Source organism: Nicotiana tabacum, chromosome 24, assembly GCF_000715075.1.
Source record: "Nicotiana tabacum cultivar K326 chromosome 24, ASM71507v2, whole genome shotgun sequence".
Taxonomy (NCBI): domain Eukaryota; kingdom Viridiplantae; phylum Streptophyta; class Magnoliopsida; order Solanales; family Solanaceae; genus Nicotiana; species Nicotiana tabacum.
Window position 1 is genome coordinate 109,905,485 of NC_134103.1, and position 23,470 is coordinate 109,928,954.

Here is a 23,470-nt window from a genome sequence, read left to right on the forward strand (position 1 = left end):
CTATAGAGTTAGTGAAGATTCTCCATAAGATGAATATTAATATAGCTTGTGTACAGGAGACTAGATGGGTAGGATCTAAGGCATGAGATGTTGATGGGTTTAAACTATGGTACTCAGGAGGCGTGAGGAACAAGAAATGAGTAGGTATTTTGGTTTATAGAGATCTCAGGGAGCAAGTGATAGAGGTTAGGAGGGTGAACGACAGAATGATTGCTATTAAACTAGTTGTTGGAGGGTTTACTGTTAATGTTGTTAGTGCTTACGCACCTCAAACGGGCTTGGACAAAGAGGTCAAGAGGCACTTCTGGGAGGATTTGGATGAGGTTGTATGTGGTATTCTGCACATCAAGAAGATGTTGATAGGAGGAGATTTCAATGGCCACACCGAGACGGCAGCTAGAGGATATGATGATATGGATGGAGACTTTGTTTTTGGGGATAGAAACGAAGGAGGAACTTGGCTGTTAGATTTTGCTAAAGCTTTTGATATGGTGATAGCAAACTCGAGTTTTCAGAAGAAGGAGGAGAACTTGATACCTTCAGAGCATGGTGGCGAAGAATCAAATTGATTACCTACTCTTCAGGAAGTCTGATAGAGGTCTATGCACAGATTGCAAGGTTATCCCGAATGAGAGTATCTTGACCTAACACATGCTCTTAGTTATGGACTTAGAGTTCAAGGGGAAGATAAAGAAGAGAGCGGTGTATGGTCACCTAAGATCAATTGAAGAACCTTGACTACCGACAAATCTCAGGAGTTGGGGAAGCTGCATTCGGGAAGCTGCTAGAGAGGTGTTAGTGGTCTCGAAGGATTATGATGGAAGCTACAAAGGGGACTGGTGGTGGAGTGGAGAGATCTAAGGTAAAGTGGAAACCAAGAAAGCAGCGTACGTGAAGATGACGGAGAGAAAAGACGAGGAGGAGAAACAAACTAGTAAGAAAGGATATAAGAAGTCGAAGAAAGAGGCGAAGTTAGCGGTTATGGCGGCAAATACTACATCGTTTGGTCGTCTGTATGAAGAACTAGGGTCAATAGAGGATATGAAGTTGTATATGCTTGCCAAGGTGAGAGAGAGAAAGGCCCGCGACCTGGACCAAATGAAGTGCATCGAAGACGAGGAAGATAAAGTATTGGTAGAATAGGCACTTATTAGATGAAGATGGTAGACATACTTTCTTAAACCCTTGAACAAATGGGGGATAAGAACATTATGCTAGGCGAGTTGGAGCACTCCAAGAGTTGACGTGATTTTGGTTATTGTAGGCATATTAAGACTGATGAGGTTGAGGGGGCTATGTGTAGGATGAGCAGGGGTAGAGCGACCCGGCCAAACAAAATTCCGGTGGAGTTTTCGAAGTACGCGAGCAGGGAAGGCTTAGAGTGGCTCACAAGATTATTTAACGTCATCTTTAGCACTAAGAAGATGTCTGAATAGTGAAAGCAGAGTACGATAATTCTATTGTACAAGAACAAGGGTGATATCTGAAACTATAACAACTATGGGGGTATCAAGCTGCTAAGTCATATTATAAAAGTTTTAGAGAGGGTGATAGAAACGAGGGTGAGGAGAAGTGTGTCTAATTTCGAGAACCAATTTGGATTTATGTCGGCGCGTTCAACTATGGAAGCCATTCACCTTGTAAGGACATTGGTGGAGCGTTATAAAGAGAATAAGTAGGACCTGCATATGGTGTTCATTGACTATAAAAAGGCATATGACAAAATCTCGAAGGAGGTCCTTTGGAGGTATTAGGAGGCTAGTGGTGTTCCTATAGCATATGCTAGGGCGATTAAGGACATGTATGATGAAACTAAGACTAGGGTTAAGACAGTGGAAGGGGACTCAGAATACTTCCCATTTGTTATGGGGTTGCATCAAGGATCAGTGCTTAGACCATTTCTATTTGCCTTGGTAATGGACGTTTTGACACGTTACATTCGAAGGGATGTGTCGTGGTGCATGTTATTTGCTGATAACATTGTACTGATTAACGAGACATGAAGTGGTATTAACGCGAGTCTAGAGGTTTGGAGACAAACCCTAGAGTCAAAATAATTCAAGTTGAGCAGGATCAAAATGGAATACTTGGAGTGCAAGTTCAGCAGTGTGACTCATGAAGTGGATGTGGACGTGAGGCTTGACTAGCAAGTCATCCCTAAGAGAGCAAGTTTCAAATACCTTGGGTTAGTAATCCAAGATAACAGAGAGATTAATGATGATGTCACTCATTGTATTGGAGCGAGATCGATAAAATAAAGGCTCGCATCTGGTGTTTTGTGTGACAAGAATGTACCACCAAGACTTAAAGGTAAGTTATTCAAAGTGGTAGTTAGACCGACTATGTTGTATCAGACAGAGTATTGGGCAGCCAAGAAATTTCATATCCAGAAGATAAAAGTGGCAGAAATGATAATTTGCTGAGATAGATGTGTAGGCACACCAGGAGAGATAAGGTCAGGAATGAAGTTATTAGGGACAAGGTAGGAGTGGCCCCCGTGAAGGATGTGTGAAGTGAGATTAAGGAGGTTCGGGCATATGAAGAGGAGGGACACAATTGCACTAGCAAGGAGGTGTGAGAGGTTAGCCTAAAGAGTATGAGGAAAGGTAGAGGTAGACCAAAGAGATATTGAGAGGAGGTGATTAGGCAGGACATGACACAACTTCAGCTTACCGAGGACTTGACCCTTGACATGAGATATGGAGGTCGAAGATTAGGGCAGAAGAATAGTAGGTTGTGGAGCGTATTTCTTTCAAATACCAATAGTATTGATAATACTCTTGTATTTCCTTATGATTAGTTTTCTTTCTGTCTCTCATTCTTATTCATATTCTTATTTGTTTCGCTTCGGTTATTCTATTATTGTGATGTTGTTTACCTTATGTTGTTATTGCTATTGCTTATTTTTTATTTTTACTTGAGATGAAGGTCTATCGGAAATATCCTCTTTACTCTTACAAGGTAGGGATAAGATTTACGTATACTCTACATTCCCTAGACCCCACTTGTGGAATTACATTAGGTTTATTGTTGTTGTTGTTAAATGAAGTCTTCTAAGATAAACAACAACAACAACAACAACAATGGCCTCAAGAAAGTAAAGGATCAAGGTCGCCTATTGCAATGACTTTAAAATCCAATTGACGGAACATTCAAAAAATTACATAATAAGAAGAATTTGCTGCAGTGTGCAGCGGAGATGTTTCAAATGAGTAGAGTTCTTAATATGAGAAATCATTAAATGATTAAACCTTTTACAAATGGTCATAACCCAATTTTGAGTTTTCATCTGTTCTGTTCTGTTCTATTCAACTCTTTCAGTTTAGCTTTGGTGAAACTGCTCAATCCTCGTATCTTTTTGTATTATTTAAGCTGACCTCATGAGCAATATAACTGTGTTACTCAAACGTCCAAAATACTACGACAACAATAACAAATCCAGTTTAATCTCACAAGTGGGGTTTGAGGAGGGTAGTATTTACATAGACCTTATACCTATCTTGTGATGTGAAGGTAGAGAGCGTGTTTCGATAAACCCTCGGCTCAGGAAAAGCATGGTCACAACAGAGTAAAAGAAATACAGTAAAGGGAAAGCAACGGGTCAAGTTCAAAATGTTTCACAAAATTTCATCTATTAAGCTATGAAGTCAAGTTCTTTATGTTCTTCCAAAAGAACAAACTCGAAATGATAACTCACTCATATATATCAGTGTAACTTAGAGTATCTAACAAGCAGTCAGATTTAGCAGCAGCTCGAAGATCCATCCAAGCATCGACATCCACCGGAAACTTCTGACCTAACTCCCTTTCTTCTTGCTTCACTCCATGATATCCATGAAATTTATCACTGAATTTGGTTATTGCTTTGACTTGGCACCACATTTCTGGTGTTTTATTTTCTAAAGTAATCACTAAAAAGAACAGACCCAACATAGTTCAGCACATAGCGGAAGTTTAGTGCATCAAATGCCTTACTTTTATTCTTTTCAAAGGCAGCTTATGCAAACATTATATTTGAATTTATTTTTCCCCTATCAAAGTGAAGGATAGAGAGCAGTGAAGTTATATTATAGATGCAATCTTGCAATAGTTTGGGGCCTCGTCAGATACTAATGATCTCTAGCAGTTACATTCAGATAAACAAAAACATTTGTATGGTCCTTAAATTTTAACCAATCTGACATATTCCTTTTGGTGTTCTACATTGAATTCTCATTCAGTAATAAAGGTTTTTCTACCTGTACATGCTTATATATCAAAATCAATTGAAACCAGTTTTGAGGGGTCCAACCTGTTAGGATCGGGTTACCGGGTAGTGCGGAATTTAGTCAAACAACGTTATAATGACAATAATAAAGACAATGCAAGTTGATAATAACGGCAATTAAAGAAGATACAAATTTAACATAGTTCGGTCAAAGTGACCTACGTCCACAAGCGGATGAAAAATTTTACTATACCAACAAAAGTACAAAAGAGAGTACATAATTAGAGTAAATACTCTAATTAGTCCCAAATACTCCAAGAGAATAACCTCACAAGATCACTCCAAAGAAAGGGTTCACACAAGTGTTTCCCAACACTCACTCTCTTACAAAATACTCTATAATGAAATAAAGGAGGAGAAAGAAAGACAAGACTGAAAAGCTCTTGAATTGGTGTGTTTGCAAATGAGGAGAAACTACTCTATTTATAGCAAGAAATCCTTGGCCTAATAGTGGATATTATGTCATGAAAAATGTCATGATCCACAAATTTTGTTATAATGGATATTATGTCATGACAAATGTCATGAAAATTTGACCATATTACAAATCTCCACCTTGGCCTAATTTCGGCTTATATATAGTAAATTTGCTCCACCTTCTCCGCAAAAACCCCAATGGGCAAAATCATTCTTCATAAATGCCAATCAAGTTTAGGCAAAGCTTGAACTTGGACACTGGAAGATGTTTTGTGAATATGTCAGCAGGATTGTCTCTAGTGTTGATCTTCTGAACAGAGACTTTTCCTTCAGCAATGGTTTCTCAGATGAAATGATACTTTATATCAATGTGTTTCGTCCTCTCATAATACATTTGATCTTTAGTCAAGTGAATGGTACTTTGACTATCATAGAAAATGGTAATACCACCTTGGTGTAAACTGAGTTTCACAAATAGACCCTTCAACCATAAAGCTTTTTTGATCGCCTCGGTAACTGCCATATATTCTGCTTCGGTCAGTAGATAAAGCTACTACATGTTGTAATGTAGCTTTCCAACTAATAGCGCAACCACCGATGCAAAATACATAGCCTGTCAGTGATCTTCTTTTGTTAAGATCACCTGCATAATCTGAGTCTATAAAACCAACCAAAGTGTTAATATTTCTCCCAAACTCCAAACATGTGTTTGAAGTACCTCGCAAGTTTCTGAGAATCCATTTCACAGCATGCCAATATGCTTTACTAGGGCAAGACATATACCGGCTTACCATACTCACTGCTTGTGAAATGTCTGGACATGTACAAACTATTGCATACATAATACTGTCGACTGTACTGGAATAAGGAACCTGTGCCATGTACCTCTCTTCTTCCTCTGACTGCGGGAACTGAGCAGCTGATAACTTAAAATGAGCAGCAAGAAAGGTACTAACTGGTTTAGCATCTTTCATGCAAAACCTCTCCAAGACTTTCTCCAAGTACTTCTTCTGGGTCAGAAATAGCCTGTTGGATTTTCGATCTCTTTTGATCTCCATGCCAAGGATTTTCTTAGTTGCTCCCAAATCTTTCATCTCAAATTCACTTTTCAGCTGACTTTTCAAGTTGTGAATTTCTGTTAAATCTTTAGCAGCAATGAGCATGTCATCAGCATATAATAATAGGTACACAAATGAACCATCATTTAACTTCCGAAAGTAAACACAACTATCATACATGCTCCTCGAATAACCATGACCCAACATAAAGGAATCAAACTTTTTATACCATTGTCTTGGAGATTGCTTTAATCCGTACAAGGATTTCTTCAACAAGCAAACATGATCTTCTTTTCCTTCAATTTCAAATCCTTCGGGTTGATGCATGTATATTTGTTCCTCAAGTTCGCCATGTAAGAAAGCTGTCTTAACATCAAGGTGTTCTAATTCCAAATCATACATGGCAACGAAGGCAAGCAAGACACGAATAGAGCTATGTTTAACAGCAGGTGATAAAATATCATTAAAATCGACTCCCTGTACCTGACTATAGCCCTTTGCAACTAATCGTGCCTTATACCTCGCATCTTCAACCCTTGGAATGCCATCCTTTTTCTTGAAAACCTATTTGCAACCAATAATTCTTTTTCCTGATAGCGGCTTCACAAGAGACCAAGTACCATTCTTGTGGAGAGACTCAATTTCTTCATTCATTGCAATCAGCCACTTGGCTGAGTCAGCACCAGAAATTGCTTCTGAATATTTTGATGGATCTCCAATTTCTTCAGTTTCCTGTGCAACTGAAAAAGCAAATGCAACATAATCTCCAAACCTTAATGGTTTTTTACCTTCTCTTCTTAGTCTATGTTTGGCTATAGAATACTCCTCTTCTTCTGGTTCAACTTCAGGAGTCTCAACTTCAGGAATTGCAGCTTCTGTCTCAACTTCAGGAATTTCAACTGTATTTTGCTCCAAAGTTGATGAGCTTGGCTCAGAAGGAATTCCAATCTCAATCTCTACCTGGTTTTGTGTACTCTTTCCTTTATCTGTATTACAAGAACTAGAAGACTCTTTTATAGAATATAACATAGAGGATTCATCAAAGGTTACATCTCTTCTAATTATAAATTTTGGTGTCGTGGGATCAGGATACCATAGTCGGTATCCTTTCACCCCATATGCATACCCAAGGAAAATGCACTTTTTAGCCCTTAGTTGTAATTTTCCATCATTTACATGCATGTATGCGGGAAAACCAAATATCTTTAAATCAGAATAATTAGCAGGAGTGCCTGACCACATTTTCTCTGGAGTCTTAAAGTTCAAAGGTGCAGAAGGGGCTCGGTTGACAATATAACAAGTTGTAGAGATAGCTTCTGCCCAAAAGGCGTTTGTCAACCCAGCATTTGAAATCATGCAACGAGCCCTTTCCAAAAGAGTACTATTCATCATTTCTGCCACACCATTTTGCTGAGGTGTCATTCTCACAGTATGATGTCGAGTAATTCCTTCATTCTTGTAAAATTCGTTGAATTCATCATTACAAAATTCCAAGCCATTATCTGTTCTAAGCCGCTTAACATGTTTTCCTGTTTGCTTCTCAATCAAAACTTTCCATTGTTTGAAATTTAAGAAAATATCACTTTTATTTTTCAGGAAATAAATCCAAACTTTCCTTGAATAATCAATGAAAGTTAACATATACCTGGCACCACCTTTTGATGGGTTACGTGAAGGACTCCAAAGATCTGAATGAATGTAATCCAAAGTACCTTTTGTTCTATGAATCACTGGAGATTTGAAGCTGACTTTTTTCTGCTTCCCGAACATACAATATTCACAAAACTCCATATTTTCGGTACTTTGACCACATAAGAGACCTCTTTTGCTGAGGATGGAAAGATCTTTTTCACTCATATAACCCAATCGCATATGCCACAATTTGGTGATGTCAGAATCTGATTTATCTGATATTGAAACTGCAGCAGCACCTGTAACAGTAGATCCCAAAAGAGTATACAACATACCAGATCTGCGTGCTTTCATGATCACAAGAGCACCATGAGAAATTTTCAGAACTCTACCTTCACCTGTGTACTTGCACCCAAGAGATTCTAGAGTACCCAAAGAGATGAGATTTTTCTTCAAGACAGGAACATGTCTAACATCGATGAGAGTTCTCACCACACCATCGTGTATTTTGATTCGGACTGTACCTTTTCCAATAATTTTGCAGGCAGCATTGTTGCCCATCAAGACAACTCCACCTCCAATAGATTCATATGTGGTAAATAAATCCCAATTGGGACACATATGATAAGAACAACCCGAATCTAAAATCCACTCATCGTTAGATTTGAAACTATTATTAGTTGCTAAAAAAATAGTCCCCTCGGTCTCATCAGCAGCTACACTTGCTTTGGCAGTGTCAGTATTTTTGTGCTCATTTTTCTTTTCTGTATGCTTTTCTTTGTTTTTCAATTTAAAGCATTAAGAAATAATGTGACATTTCTTATGACAATATTTGCACATGACATTTCTGTATCTGGATTTTGACCTTAATTTAGGTTTCTCACTACTTGAATCTTTCTTATTGGATCTACCTCTTATGAATAAGCCTTCCCATTGGTTCCCACTAGTTTCTCCAATAATATCTCTATCTATTTGTTCTTTTGATTTTAAAATAGATTTGATATCTTTATAAGAGATATTATCCTTTCCATAAAGCATAGTATCTCTAATATATTTAAACGACTGGGTAAAGAAACAAGCAATAACATAGTTTGATCCTCATATTTAATTTCAGCATCTATGTTACTTAAATCCATAAGAAGAGAATCAAAAGTATCAAGATGTGTAAGTATAGAGGTACCTTTAGCCATACGAAAAGTGTAGAGTTTTTGCTTTAGGTAAATCCTGTTTTCTACTGTTCTTTTCATATATAGGGTTTTAAGCTTTTCCCATATACCTTTGACTGAGCTTTCTCCTGCAACTTCACGCAAAACCTCATTTGAAAGATTTAAAATAATACTTGGTTTTGCCTTTTTGTCTATGACGGCAAACTCTACGTCCGTCATTTTATCCGGCATCTTCTCCTTTCCTTGCAGTACCAAATCTAAGACATCCTAAATTAGGATAGCTTCCATCTTTAATTGCCACATTCCGAAGTTTGCACTTCGGTCAAATTTCTCAACATAAGACTTTGTTAGAGTCATTTTGGCTATTTAAACTAACCCGGTTAGATCTGGCTCTGAAAACAACGGTATAATGACAATAACAAAGACAATGGAAGTTGATAATAACGACAATTAAAGAATATAAAGAAGACACAAATTTAAAGTGGTTCGGTCAAAGTGACCTACGTCCACAAGCGGAGAGGAGCAATTTTACTATACCAACAAGAGAACAAAAGAGAGTATAAATTAGAGTAAATACTCTAATTAGTTCCAAATACCCCAAGAGAATAACATCACAAGATCACTGTAAAGAAAAGTTCACACAAGTGTTTCTCAACACTCACTCTCTTACAAAATACTCTATAATGAAATAAAGGATGAGAAAGAAAGACAAGAGTGAAAAACTCTTGAATTAGTGTATTTGCAAATGAGGAGAAGCTCCTCTATTTATAGCAAGAAATCCTTGGCCTAATAGTGGATATTATGTCATGGCAAATGTCATGATCCACAAATTTTGTTATAATGGATATTATGTCATGGCAAATGTCATGAAAATTTGGCCATATTACACAACCCATTATTAGAATAAAGGAAGAAGAAGTGAAATAGGCATGTGCCTATGGATAGCCTCCGCATAGAGCCTTGGAGCCAAAGGCTAAATTTGTGGAGGAGAATTAACAATTCTCCAGTAGCATTCTTGGAGGCTAAGTTTTGCTCTCCTATTAAAGGGGGAGTTCTTTCACTTCTTAAGACACACCAACAAAAGAGAAAAGAAAAAGTGAGGCATCACAAACAGGATATAAAAAAATAGTCTATGATAAAAATAGAGAGTGTGAACGATATTGTAGCGATGTGGGAATATCAAAAGAGGGTTATTTCTTTTGATTGTTGTAGTAGTCTTTGAATATTTTATTCGAGACTACAAAGTGTAAAATTTCTTGCTATAGTGATATGAGTTGCTCCTCTCGGGGTCATGATTTTTTCCTTTATTTCGAAAGGTTTTTCACGTAAAAATCTTGGTGTCTTTGTCACTCTTTTATTCTTGTTGATTAACATATATCTGTGCTACGTTATTATCCCTATGTTATTATCGTGAATATTTTATCTGTGGGGGGTTTATTCTCAACAACTGATATCAGAGCACAAGTTCCGCTCGTTAATAAAATACTATTCACTGTCGGTAGTACTATACTCCATGAAAAAAAATATCCGGAGTAAAATACGAGGTAGCAAAATTCAACGGTAATTGCGGTTTCTCAACATGGCAAAGAAGGATGAGAGATATGCCCATCCAATAGGGATTACATAAGGTACTATATGCTCATGCCAAAAAATCTAATACCATAAAAGCTGAGGATTGGACTAACTTGGATGAAAAGGATGCTAGTGCAATCAGGCTGCACTTATCACATGATGTGGTAAATAACATCATTGATGAAGACACTGTATGTGGTATTTGGACAAGGTTGGAAAGCCTTATATGCCCAAAATGCTGACAAATAAATTGTACCTGAAGAAGCAGTTATACGCCCTATACATGGGTGAATGTACGATTTTTTTGTCATATTTAAATGTGTTTAACAGACTAATCACATAGCTCACCAACCTCGGAGTAAAGATCGAGGAAGAAGATAAAGCCATCTTGCTCTTGAGCTCGTTGCCATCTTCGTACGATAATTTGGCAACAACCATCCTACACGGTAAGACTACTATTAAGTTGAAAGATGTCACTGTAATAACCCAATATTGTTTTTATACTTATTAATTATGAGATTAGAGAATTTATTTATCTTGTAGCTATTGGAAAAATGCTAATCTACGGGAAGGTGATTTACTATAATATATAAGTAAGTGTATTTGATAAGTGGCTAGTGAGCCAATTACGAGCCCGTTTGGATTAGCTGATTGTAAATAGCTGATAAGTTTGAAGTGCTGAAAAGCATTTTTAAGTGCTGAAATTGATTTTTTAAATAAGCATTTACGTGTTTGGATAGACGCGCTGAAACTGATAATAAGCAGTTGATGTGTTTGGTAGAAAAGTGCTGATAAGTTATTTTTTTTATTAAAATGACTAAAATATCCTTTAAAACTTTACAAAAGTTTATAAATTTAAAAGTTTCTTTGTAAAGAAAAAGATGAACAATGAATATGAAATGAAAAGAAAGTTAGAAAATTTATTTTGGGAAAAATATTTTGTGAATTAGAAAATATTATTAAGGATAAACTAGTAAAAATCTTGGTCAAATTAAAAGTGCTTATAAACTAAAAAACTATAAGTTGGGGATGGCCAACTTATGACTTATGACTGATTTTAGCTTATAAACACTTGGCTTATAAGCATTTTGGGTATTTACCAAACGGATAGATAAACCAAAAAATATTTGTAAGCCAGTTTGACCAGCTTATAAGCTTTAACTAAACACTCTTTACATATTACAATTTAAAGATAGAAGTAAGTGATTTTAGTTAGTATTTAAAAGGTTAATAAGTGGGTCAAGCCCACCACTTACTAGCTGGTTAGAGGTTATAATTGATATCCTTAGTTTAGTAGAAAAAGAGGTAATTTAGGTTTAGCTTAATATATACATACATATATATAACGAAGCAATTTCCCTAACGAGAAGGGACAACAGGCGGCGGCTATAGTATTGGAGAAAATAATTTCAGAATCAGGTATCATAGCTATGCTACTGTAGTTCAATTTGCTATTTATTGATATTATTTATGTAGGAATAATAATCATAGTACTGATTGGAAGCAAAAAGTGATAATATTCATGAGCAAGCCAATGATTAGGGGAGACAATATAATTTGATGGTGATTGAATAGTAATGGAGTTAAACAAAGTAATATGAGAAGTCAAATAATTACATTGAAACCTAGAATTAATTTTCTTTGCATAGTGAAAGTAGTAGTTAATAATGATTGGGGTAATGATTATGTCAATGATGACATAAATAATTTAGTAATATTTATATTAGGATGGAATTTAGGAGTTTGTTTGAAAACTCTCGTTCAGTTACTTTTGCTATTTTTAATTAGGAGATACAACTCATTATGCCGTGATAGGAAGCATTCATAAGAAAATAGTATTATTAATATTTTGAAGAATTAGAGTATAAGCTAATGTGATGCTTCTGAAGTCACTGTTGTGCCGATTTATTTTGCACAGTTAAAGTGCTTTGTTTAATACTTAATAGTGTATAGATTTTATTTATTGGACTCGGGGTTAACTTTAATTTTGACTCGTTCTGAAATTGTAAAAAATTACTTACCTAGACTAATTAGGATGTGTTATTCAATATTTTGAATAGATTGAGACCATTGGAGGCCGTTTGATTGGTGTTCTGAAATTGATGCTCGCTTTTTCAAAACCCGTTTTGAAAGTATGTTTTGTCTGTCTGGTCGATATGTTGGGACGAGCGTGCACTTGGTAAAATCGGTGGTCTTTGACCACCCGTAAATATATATTAATTTGTAAAAAGCTGAAACTATTTAATAAGTGATTTGTGGTGTGATGTGATGTACCGTAGCCTCGTACTATGGCGTTGGGGCATTAGAAATTTTTTCTTCGTTGCCGTAATATATTTGGGGCATTGTGTATGCTGCCGTGATAGATTTAGGGCATTGTGTATGTGGCCGTGAACTCGTTGGGTGTTTGGTTAATTTAATGCACTGCCGTTTATGACAAGTTCTTAGTGTAGATTGTGCCAAGATATATAGTGTTGTAGTTGAATAATTGTCTGGACCTTATAGAGTAATTATATGGTGAAAGAATTTATGTGCATATTATTTATGTGCTCGTTGTGTGTTTGTATTTTCTACCACATATTCCAGAGGTATTCAGAGTGGCGGGTCAAGGATCTTACTGGGTTATATTTACATATAACTCACTCCTTACCTGCATGTCCATGCAGATACTGTTGCTGAGGACGAGGCTAGTGGCTAATGAGTTTGTTAAGTGGATTCTATTGCTGAGGTGAGCCGCCGCATTCTTCGTGGAGGCCGTTGTTTCAGCTCTACCTATCTTATTTCTACTATTTCTTTTGGGGTTTACCTGCCCGTCAGTTAAACTCCTATTACTCTATTAGATGCTCCGTGGTCTTAGTATGGAATTTGGGTTAGAGATTTATTATTTGAGTACTCATTAGATTTTTTTAATAAATTATGATTTTAGTTGGATAATTATTTCGTGTTTAATAATTTTTAATTCCTTTGGACTTGTACGCATTTCTCTCGAAGCTTATATAAAAGGTTAAGAGTACAGGAATTGGTTTGTCTGGCGAGTTATCTTAGCTGGGTGCCAGTCATGTCTATGGGGTAGTTTGGGACATGACAGTCACATCAGCTATTTTACTCAATAAGAAGATGAGAAAGAAGTTTGAAAATCAAGGACATGCTCTCATAACAGAAAGTAGGGGCAGGAGTCACCAAAGGGGTTTGAGCAACTATGGTAGATCAGGAGCTCGTGGAAAGTCTATGAACCGATCCAAATCAAAAGCCAAAAAATTGCTACAACTGCAATCAACCAGGTCACTTCAAAAGAGACTGCCCAAATCTAAGCAAGGGCAAAGGTGAAAGCAGTAGCCAAAAGAATGACGACAACACAACTACCACGGTGCAAAATAATGATAATGTTATTCTCTTCATAAATGAGGAATGCATGCACATGGCAGGTCCAGAATCGGAATGGGTGGTTGACACAACAACATCTTACCATGCCATACCGGTAAGAGTTCTTTTTTGCATATATGTAGCAGGTGATTTCGGCACTATAAGAATGGGTAACGCGAGTTACTCAAAGATTACGGGAATTGGTGACATTTGCATCAAATCAAATATCGGATGCACATTGATTCTAAAAGACGTGCGACGTGTACCTGGTTTGCGAATGAACTTGATCTCGAGAATTGCTTTGGACCGAGATGGGTACGAGAACTATTTTGCAAATCAAAAGTGGAGACTCACCAAGGGATCACTGGTGATTGCAAAGAGAGTTGCTCGTGGCACGTTATACAGGACATATGCAGAAATATGCCGAGGTGAATTAAACGAGGCACAAGATGAGATTCTGCAAATTATGGCACAAAAGAATGGGTTATCTGAGTGAGAAGGGATTGCAGATTCTTGCCAGGAAATCACCCATCTCTTTTGCTAAAGGTACGACGGTAAAACCTTGTGACTACTGTTTATTTGGTAAACAACATAGAGTCATATTTCAGACATCGTCTGAAAGAAAATTGAATATACTTGATTTGGTATATTTTTATATTTGTGGTCCAGTGGAGATATAATCGATGGGAGGTAACAATTATTTTTGTTACTTTTATTGATGATGCTTTACGAAAATTGTGGGTTTATATCTTGAAAACCAAAGATCAAGTGTTTTAAGTTATCCATAAATTTCATGCTCTAGTGGAAAGGGAGACATGCCAAAAGCTAAAGCGTCTCCGAAGTGACAATGGAGGTGAGTACACTTCAAGGAAATTTGAATAGTATTGTTCAATTCACGGGATCAAACATGAAAATACAGTTTCTGGAACCCCACAGTATAATGGCGTAGCCGAAAGGATGAATTGCACCATTATTGAGAAGGTGAGAAGCATGCTCAAAATGGCTAAACTGCCTAAATCATTCTAGGGTGAAGCAGTTTAGACAACATGTTACCTAATCCATAGGAGTCCATCAGTTCCATTGGCGTTTGACATCCCATAGAGAGTTTGAACCAACAAGAAGGTGTCCTACTCGCATCTGAAGGTGTTTGGTTGTAGAGCTTTTGCATATGTACCAAAGGAGCAGAGAACAAAGACTGGATGATAAATCTATTCCCTGCATATTCATCGAATATGGAGATGAAGAGTTCGGGTACAGATTGTAGGATCCTGTAAAGAATAAGGTCGTCAGAAGCAGAGATGTAGACTTCCGAGAAAGTGAAGTTGGAATTGTTGATGATATGTCAGAGACGGTCAAGAAAAAGAATGGTATAGCCATTAACCTTGTTACCATTCTTTCTACTTCTAACTATCCCACAAGTGCAGAAAGTACGACAAACGAGGTTGTCGAGCAGGGGGAGCAACCTAATGAGGTTATTGAGCAAGGGGAAACTTGATGATGACGCCGAGAAAGTGGAGTACCCTACTCATGAAAAAGAACAACCTCAACCTCTAAGGAAATCAAAAATACCAACGGTAGAGTTATGCAGGTACCCTACCACAGAGTATGTCCTCAACAGTGATGAGGGGGAACCAGAAAGTCTTAAGGAGGTATTGTCCCATCTAGAAAAGAACCAGTGGATAAAAGTCATGCAAGAGGAGATGAAATCTCTATAGAAAAATGACACGTACAAGTTGGTTGAACTTCCAAAGGGTAAAAGATCACTCAAATATAAATAGGTCTTTAATCTCAAGAAAAATAAAAATGGCAAGTTGGTCAGATACAAAGCTCGATTGGTAGTTAAAGGCTTCGAACAGAAGAAAGGTATTGTTTTTGACGAAATTTTCTAACTTGTTGTCAAAATGACTTCTATTCGAATAATCCTGAGCTTATAAGCTATGATGACCCAAAATGTCATCTTTAAATTTAATAATTAATTTTGTATTCTAAGACCTCAAAAAGTACTATTTATCATTCCTCGACTTGCGTGCGCAATCCGTAAAATTTTTCAGAAAGTTTTCACGTAAAAAATGAATTAAAATGTGAATTAGATCTTTAAAACTCAACTAAGTTGACTTTGGTCAACATTTTGAGCAAACGGACTCGGATCACTGTTTTAATAGTTTTGCTAGGTTCGTATCGTGATTTGGGACTTTGGCGTATGCCCGGAATTAAATTCTGAGGTCCCTAGCCCGAGATATAGAATTTTGATGAAAAATTAAAAGTTTAAGTTCAAATAGTGATCGGATGTCAAATTATGTGCAAACGACCCCGGAATAGAATTTTGATAATTCCAACAGCTCCGTATGGTGATTTTGGACTTAGGAATATGATCGAAATTTTATTTGAAAGTCCGTAGTGGAATTAGGTTTGAAATGCCAAAAGTTGAATTTTTGAGAAGTTTGACCGGGGGGTTGACTTTTTGATATCGAGGTCGAAATCCGATTCTGGAAATTGGAATAGGTCTGTTATGTCATTTATGACTTGTGTGCAAAATTTGAAGTCATTCCGAATTGATTTGATGTGTTTCGGCACAAGATATAGAATTTGAAAGTTCAAAATTCATAGATTTTGATTTGAGGTGCGATTCGTCGTTTTGATGTTGTTTGATGTGGTTTGAAGCCTCGACTAAGTTTGTATTGTATTTTGGGATATGTTGGTATAATTGGTTAAGGTCCTGAGGGTCTCGGGTGGATTTCGGAAGGTAAACGGAATGGATTTCGGATAAAGAAGGCTGCTGGAAATTTCTGTTATGCGTGGAGCCAAATATGGAAGCTTATATCGCGCAATCTATAAGGAATCAGATAATTATCAAAACATAAGAGTTGTAGCCCTTTGATTCTAGTTTCCATAATGTTAAACCATTCATCATTTGGACATTTTTACAGAAAGTTATGATGGATTGAATGAAGGCTGGTAGAGCAGTTTTGCCAGAAATTTCGCCAGAAATTTCTGATGTGTGGAGCCGACTTTGGAAGCTTATATCTCGAAATTCATAAGGAATCTGAAAAGTTTCAAAACATGAAAGTTGTAGTCATTTGATTCTAGTTTCCAGAAGGTTATACCATTCATCATTTGTACATAAAGTTATGATTGATTGAAGGAAGGCTGGTAGAGCAGTTTCTGGTGGACTTTTAATGACGAAAAGTGGACTTTTAGTGACGGATTGGCAAAAACTTAAGACCAAAAATGGTCATTTCATTCATTTTGTTTTGGATTTTTGGAGCACGGTTCTTGTGCGATTTTCACGGGAAAACATTGGGGTAAGTGTTCCTTATCCTATATTGATTATATTTCATGATTCCATGCTCATTTACATCATGAATCCATGAATTTATGGAAGAAAAATCAAGATTTTTGCAAAATCTTCAAAAAACAAAAATTTAAGATTTGGAGGTCGAGTTGTTATCGAATTTTGGTAAAATTGATATGGGTGGACTCGTAATTGAATGGGTTTTCGGATTTTATAAGTTTCGCCGGATTCAGAGATGTGAGCCCCACGGACAAATTTTGAACTAATTTCGAATTTTATTGAAAATGTAATATTTTCTTATGAAATTGATTACTATAATTTATGTTGACTGTATCAAATTAATTATGACTAGATACGAGTCGATCGAAGTCTGAAAATCGAGAAAAATGCATAATACTTGGTTAAATTGGAGCTATTTGAGCACTTGAGGTGCAAATTGTGATATATTGTGATATTGATACGCATGCGGTGGTATAAGGTCTGGGTGTTGAAACGCATGCGGTGAGATAAGGGTGGCTTGATACGCGTGGCTAGTAGGGGTGACTACTAGAAGTCATGCGGTGTGATAAGGGTGGCTAAAACGCGGGATGCTATTTCGGGAAAAAAATATTTTCTTTAAATAAATTGTGAAGGCTCCCGCGGTGATATAAGAAAATGAGATATTGTGAAATTATTTATAACTTGGGACTACGAGGCCGTACCTCGGTAGTGCCCTTGTTGATATTGATTTATGGTCATAGTTGCTTTCGATTAATTATTGTGATTTTTCATAAAGTTGAAGGAAATTCTATTTTGATTCCACGAGATATTATTTGCAATTATTTGGTGTCATTAAATGTGACATACTATTTGATTCATTTCCAATGTCATTTTATTTTACTACATTGATAAACATTTTACCATGCCATTATTATATTCCAATAGGGCCTCACCTGACCTCGTCACTACTCTACCGAGGTTAGGCTTGGCACTTACTGGGTACCGCTGTGGTGTACTCATACTACGCTTTTGCACATCTTTTTGTGCAGATCCAGGTACATTTTTACCAGCCTAGACGTCAGTGAGTTACCTGCGCACGGAGATTTCGAGGTATATTTGCCAGCGTCCGCAGACTCCGGAGTCCCCTTCTATCATTTTATGTTGCTTCCTTATATTTTATTTAGACCTTGACATATAGAGACATTGAGAATAAATTCTTAGAAGCTTGTGACTTATTTCTATCGGGTTTTGGGAGTTAAAATTGTTTGAATTGTAGTTTATTTATTTCAGATATTTATTATTATTCCGCATTGATAGGCTTACCTAGTCTTAGAGACTAGGTGCCATCACAACATCCTACGGAGGGAATTTGGGGTCGTGACAAGTTGGTATCAGAGCACTAGGTTCATAAGTGTCATGAGTCACAAGTAGGTTTAGTAGAGTCTTACAGATCGGTACGGAGACATCTGTACTTATCTTCGAGAGGCTATGGAACTATTAGGAAATATTCACTTCTTTGACTCCTTATCGTGCGGCATTGATTTAGCTTGAAACATATATCTTATATTCCTTTGTATCCACTCGTGTATGACATTGCGCACTCGGTATCAGTTGTGCGTCGACGGTTCGTGATACCGTAGATGGACTATGAGGGAGCCAGAGATGCTCAAACATTGCCTTAACGTGTGGTTCTGACTGAAGATACGGGCGTATTGAGAGATCACCTAGTGAATCATGTGGGGGTGCAACGAACGTTGGCCTCTAGTTGATTTATACAAGCTGTGAAGATTATTATTGTGGATCATCGGACGTTGTGACCTATGACTTCGCGCCGAGTAGGGGGAGTCCACTACCAATGGGTGGATTGGGGGGTCATGTATTATATCAGTTTTGGCCTGAAATGTATATATGTGGTACTGAAAGGTTCCCTAAAATTTATACATGTTTAAGACCTGAGATTTTGTAGAGGATAAGGTTGGGACTTGCGGTATGTCCGCCTCCTTAATAATCCTATACTTCAATACCAAAGGAGTTATAGAAACAACTCTAAATTTGTAGAAGGTCTACTCAGCGTGGACGTCACTGTTGTGGATTTTGGGGTGCTTCGGAGTAAGTACACTTGTTGACGAGAGTCTGGACTATGTGGATCGTGACAAGATTTGTCTGTATGGAGCTCTACTTTTGTAATCGTTGTGTATAAATAGGGGTAAGGGTTACCCCAAAGAAGAGTCGAAGAGTATGTTAAGAAATTGGTCAGCTCAACAGTGTAGAGTCAGTATAACAAAAGAAGAAATTCGCCTTGGGAGAGATAATTCTCCACCGGTGTTCGTGGCAAGCCTATGAAGAGAGCAGACCAGCCAATGCAACACCGCCCACTTGGCTCAGTTCTCGGAAATGCTTTTGAAAGAGTTTATTTTCTGGACTCTCCGTAATGCGTGGCGCATAGGGTTTGAACAGTTGCGCATTGACGATGTCAGAATATGACATCAAGTTCAATAAGTTAGCCCGTCATACTCCTACTTTGCTTCCTACAGCCAGAGGGCGAGTCCATAGACTCATTAAAGGACTCAATTATGATCGTAAAATTTTGTACGACTCGGGAGCTACAAGCTGATACTTCATTTCTGCTAGTTGTACAAATTGCCAAGATATTAGAATGTGTTTGGGGTGAAAACAAAAGGAAACTAAGGAGACCAAGACGTCTCAAGGTTCTGGGGGATTCAGTGGATTCTACTCTGCAAGTATAAATCATTATGGAGGGGGCTCGGGCAGTCGGCCAGCCCAGTCCGTACATCGGATTACTCGGGGTGCTCCAGTAAGTTCTTTTAATGCACCACCAACATGAGTTCCTACAATGGTAATTCCAGTTATCTAGCACAGACTCAATATGAGCAGCCTAACCCGCAAAAAGGTTGTTATGAATACGGTGATACTAGGCACATCATGAGAAAAATTGTCAAAAACTTGGGAGAGACTTATTTCATCAAAGCACTCAGGCTACGTGCCCCATTGCAGTTACTACACCACTCACACGACCAGTTAGGGGTGGAGGACAGACAGGTAAAAAGTGTCCTAGAGGTAGAGACCCAGTCGTTGATATATTTGTTTTACGGTATGGCGGAGGTCGCTACATCAGATGGTGTCGTTACAGGTACGACCTCAATTTAATATAAAGGAATAATTTCCTTAAGTTGATTCGGTTCTCAATATCGAAACGAGTCTTCCTATTGTGCTCCACTTATGAGTGAGCTTCATAATTCTATAATCTACTTATGTGTTTACCCTTGTTGGGAGATTTTATGGAGATAACTACACCTATCATTTTGTGTTGGTCACTAATAAGAGCTGCAAGGCTAAATGTGGCTTTTTGTTACTCATTTCGATAAATTTTGATGTAAATTCCGAATAATTAATTGCAAATTATGAATTATATGCCCTACCGGTGTGGGGTTCATTATGTGTTGTGATTTGGTGTAACCGAAATTATTTAAAAGGAGAAAATGGAAATTTTCAATTGGCACGATGTGCATATTACTTGTGATTCAGAACTGAGGACGAGATCCTCACATTTTTATGTAAATTGATATGTTTAAACCGGGCTACGAGCTGCGGTGGAAGTTATATAAGGACGAGATCCTTGTGAGAAAAATTCTTGTGTTTAAGTCTCCCTTGTGAAATTAAATTTGTACTATAGTACTAATAGGGAGTCATGCCTGTTAGGCTTATTTGAAAATTCTTATATGAAATTCTCTGTGCATAGTTGTCAAATTTGTGTTGTAATTATTAATTTTTAACCTACGAGGTAGGTGCCCGCCTAGGTGACGTTAAATGTGATTCGTTAATTCGGGTAAATAATTATGAAGTCTTCATGCCTCGTATCTAGTTATCAGTATTGTGAAGGTTTACAACGAGATTTTTGTTAACATGAAGTTAAATGACGATTCTGTAATTGATTATGAACAACTATTAAGACCAAATTGATCCAAGAGGGTGCCCCATTTACAGGGTCAGACGAGTGTGAGTTAAGCTTTCAGAAGCTCAAGATCACTTTGACTCCGACACAAGCGTTGGTATTACTTACATATTCAAGGTCTTATACTGTGTATTATGACGCATCGCATATTAGTCTCGGCGCGATGTTGATGCAAGATGGTAGGGTGATTGCCTACGCGTCCAGACATTTAAAGGTACATGAGGAAAAAAAAATTGGTCCACGGCCTTGAGTTAGCAGCTATTGTTCGTGCCTTGAAGAATTTGGCGGCATTATTTGTACGGTGTCCATTGTGAGGTCTACATCAATCACCGAAGTCTACAACATCTGTTTAAACAGAAGGATCTTAATTTGCGGCAGCGGAAATGGTTGGAGTTGCTTAAGGATTATGATATCACCATTCTCTATCATCTTGGGAAGGCCAATGTAGTGGCCGATGCCTTGAGTCGTAAGGCGGAGAGTTTGGACAGCTTAGCATATTTACCGGTAGCAGAGAGGCCTTTGGCCTTGGATATTCAGGCCTTGGCCAACCCGTTTGTCAGATTGGATATTTCCGAACCGAGTCGAATTTTGGCTTGTGTGGTTTCTCAGTCTTCTCTTTATGATCGTATCAGGGAGCGTTAGTATGATGACCCCCATTTGCTTGTCCTTAAGGATACAGTTCAGTACGGTGATGCCAAAGAAGTCGCAATTGGAGATGACGATGTATTACGGATGCAGGGCAGGCTATGTGTGCCTAATGTAGATGGTTTTCGTGAATTGATTCTCCATGAGGCTCACAGTTCACGGTACTCCATATATCCGGGTGCTGCGAAGATGTAGCAGGACTTGAGGCAACATTATTGGTGGAGGAAGATGAAGAAAGACATAGTGGAGTATGTAGCTCGGTGTCTAAATTGTCAACAAGTGAAATATGAGCATCAACAACCGAGTGGATTGCTTCAGAAGTTAGTGATTCCAGAATGGAAATGGGAGAGGATCACTATGGATTTCGTTGTTGGGCTCTCACGGACTCAGAGGAAGTTCCATGCAGCTTGGGTGATTGTGGATAGATTGACCAAGTCAGCTCATTGCAATCCTATGATGACTACCTACTCTTCCGAGCAGTTGGCTTTAATCTATATTCGCGAGATTGTCACATTTCACGGCATACCAGTATCTATCATCTCTGACCGGGATACGCAGTTTACATTACGGTTCTAGAGGGCAGTACAACGTGAGTTGGGTACTCGGGTAGAGTTGAGTACAACATTTCACCCTCAGACGGACGAGCAGTCCGAACGCACTATTTAGATACTGGAGGATATGCTTCGTGCGTGTGTGATAGATTTTGGGGGTGCTTGGGATCAGTTCTTACCACTTGCGTAGTTTGCTTACAACAACAGTTGTCAGTCAAGCATTCAGATGGCTCCGTATGAGGTCTTGTATGGTAGGTGGTGCCAGTCCCCAGTGGGTTGGTACGAACCGGGCGAGGCTAGGCTATTGGATATAGACTTGGTTTAGGATGCCTTGGAAAAGGTTAAGTTGATTCAGGATTGACTTCGTATAGCCCAATCTAGACAAAAGATTTATGCAAATCGGAAGATTCGTGATATTGCATTCATGGTTGGTGAGCAATTTGAGCCCTAGGTATATTAGGCCTTTTGCTATTCTTGAGAGAGTTGGAGAAGTGGCTTACAAACTTGCACTACCACCTAGTCTCTTTGCCGGTCATCCGGTATTCTATGTTTCCATGCTTCAAAAATATCACGGCGATCCGTCTCATGTGTTAGACTTCAGTTCGGTTCAGTTGGACAAGAATCTATCTTATGTTGAGGAACCAATGGCTATTTTGGATAGGCATGTTCGAAAGCTGAGGTCAAAGAATATTGCTTCCGTGAAGGTTTAGTGGAGGGGTCATCCGGTCGAGGAGGCGACTTGGGAAACCGAGCATGATATGCGCAGCTGTTATCCACACTTATTCACCAGCTTAGGTACTTTTTCTAACTCCGTTCGAGGACGAACGTTTGTTTTAGAGGTGGAGAATGTGATGACCCAAAATGTCATCTTTAAATTTAATAATTAATTTTGTATTCTAAGACCTCGAAAAGTACTATTTATCATTCCTCGACTTGTGTGCGCAATCCGTAAAATTTTCTGGAAAGTTTTTGGTAAAAAATGAATTAAAATGTGAATTAGAGCTTTAAAACTCAACTAAGTTGACTTTGGTCAACATTTTGAGCAAACGGACTCGGATCAGTATTTTGATAGTTTTGATAGGTCTGTATCGTGATTTGGGACTTAGGCGTATGCCTGGAATCAAATTCTGAGGTCCCTAGCCCGAGATATGGAATTTTGATGAAAAATTAAAATTTTAAGTTCAAATAGTGACCGGATGTCAAATTATGTGCAAACGATCCCGTAATAGAATTTGGATGATTCCAACAGCTCCGTATGGTAATTTTGGACTTAGGAGCATGATCAGAATTTTATTTGGAAGTTCGTAGTGGAATTAGGCTTGAAATGCCAAAAGTTAAATTTTTGGGAAGTTTGACCGGGGGTTGACTTTTTGATATCGAGGTCGGAATCTAATTCTGGAAATTGGAATAGGTCTGTTATGTCATTTATGACTTGTATGCAAAATTTGAAGTCATTCCGAATTGATTTGATGTATTTCGGCACAAGATATAGAATTTGAAAGTTCAAAGTTCATAGATTTTGATTAGAGGTGCGATTCGTCGTTTTGATGTTGTTTGA

The 23,470-nt window shown here is 37.8% G+C and overlaps 1 protein-coding gene across 1 annotated transcript; it reads left to right on the forward strand.

Moving 5' to 3' along the window:
* The first annotated feature begins 206 nt into the window (after positions 1-206).
* Positions 207-569, forward strand: LOC142178398 (uncharacterized). The gene has a single exon (XM_075247738.1). The coding sequence runs from the start codon at positions 207-209 to the stop codon at positions 567-569; it is 363 nt and encodes a 120-aa protein (XP_075103839.1).
* Positions 570-23,470: the final 22,901 nt, after the last annotated feature.

Coding starts and splice junctions, on each gene's coding strand:
- LOC142178398 (XM_075247738.1), top strand. CDS start 207: ATGATTGCTATTAAACTAGTTGTTGGAGGGTTTACTGTTAATGTTGTT.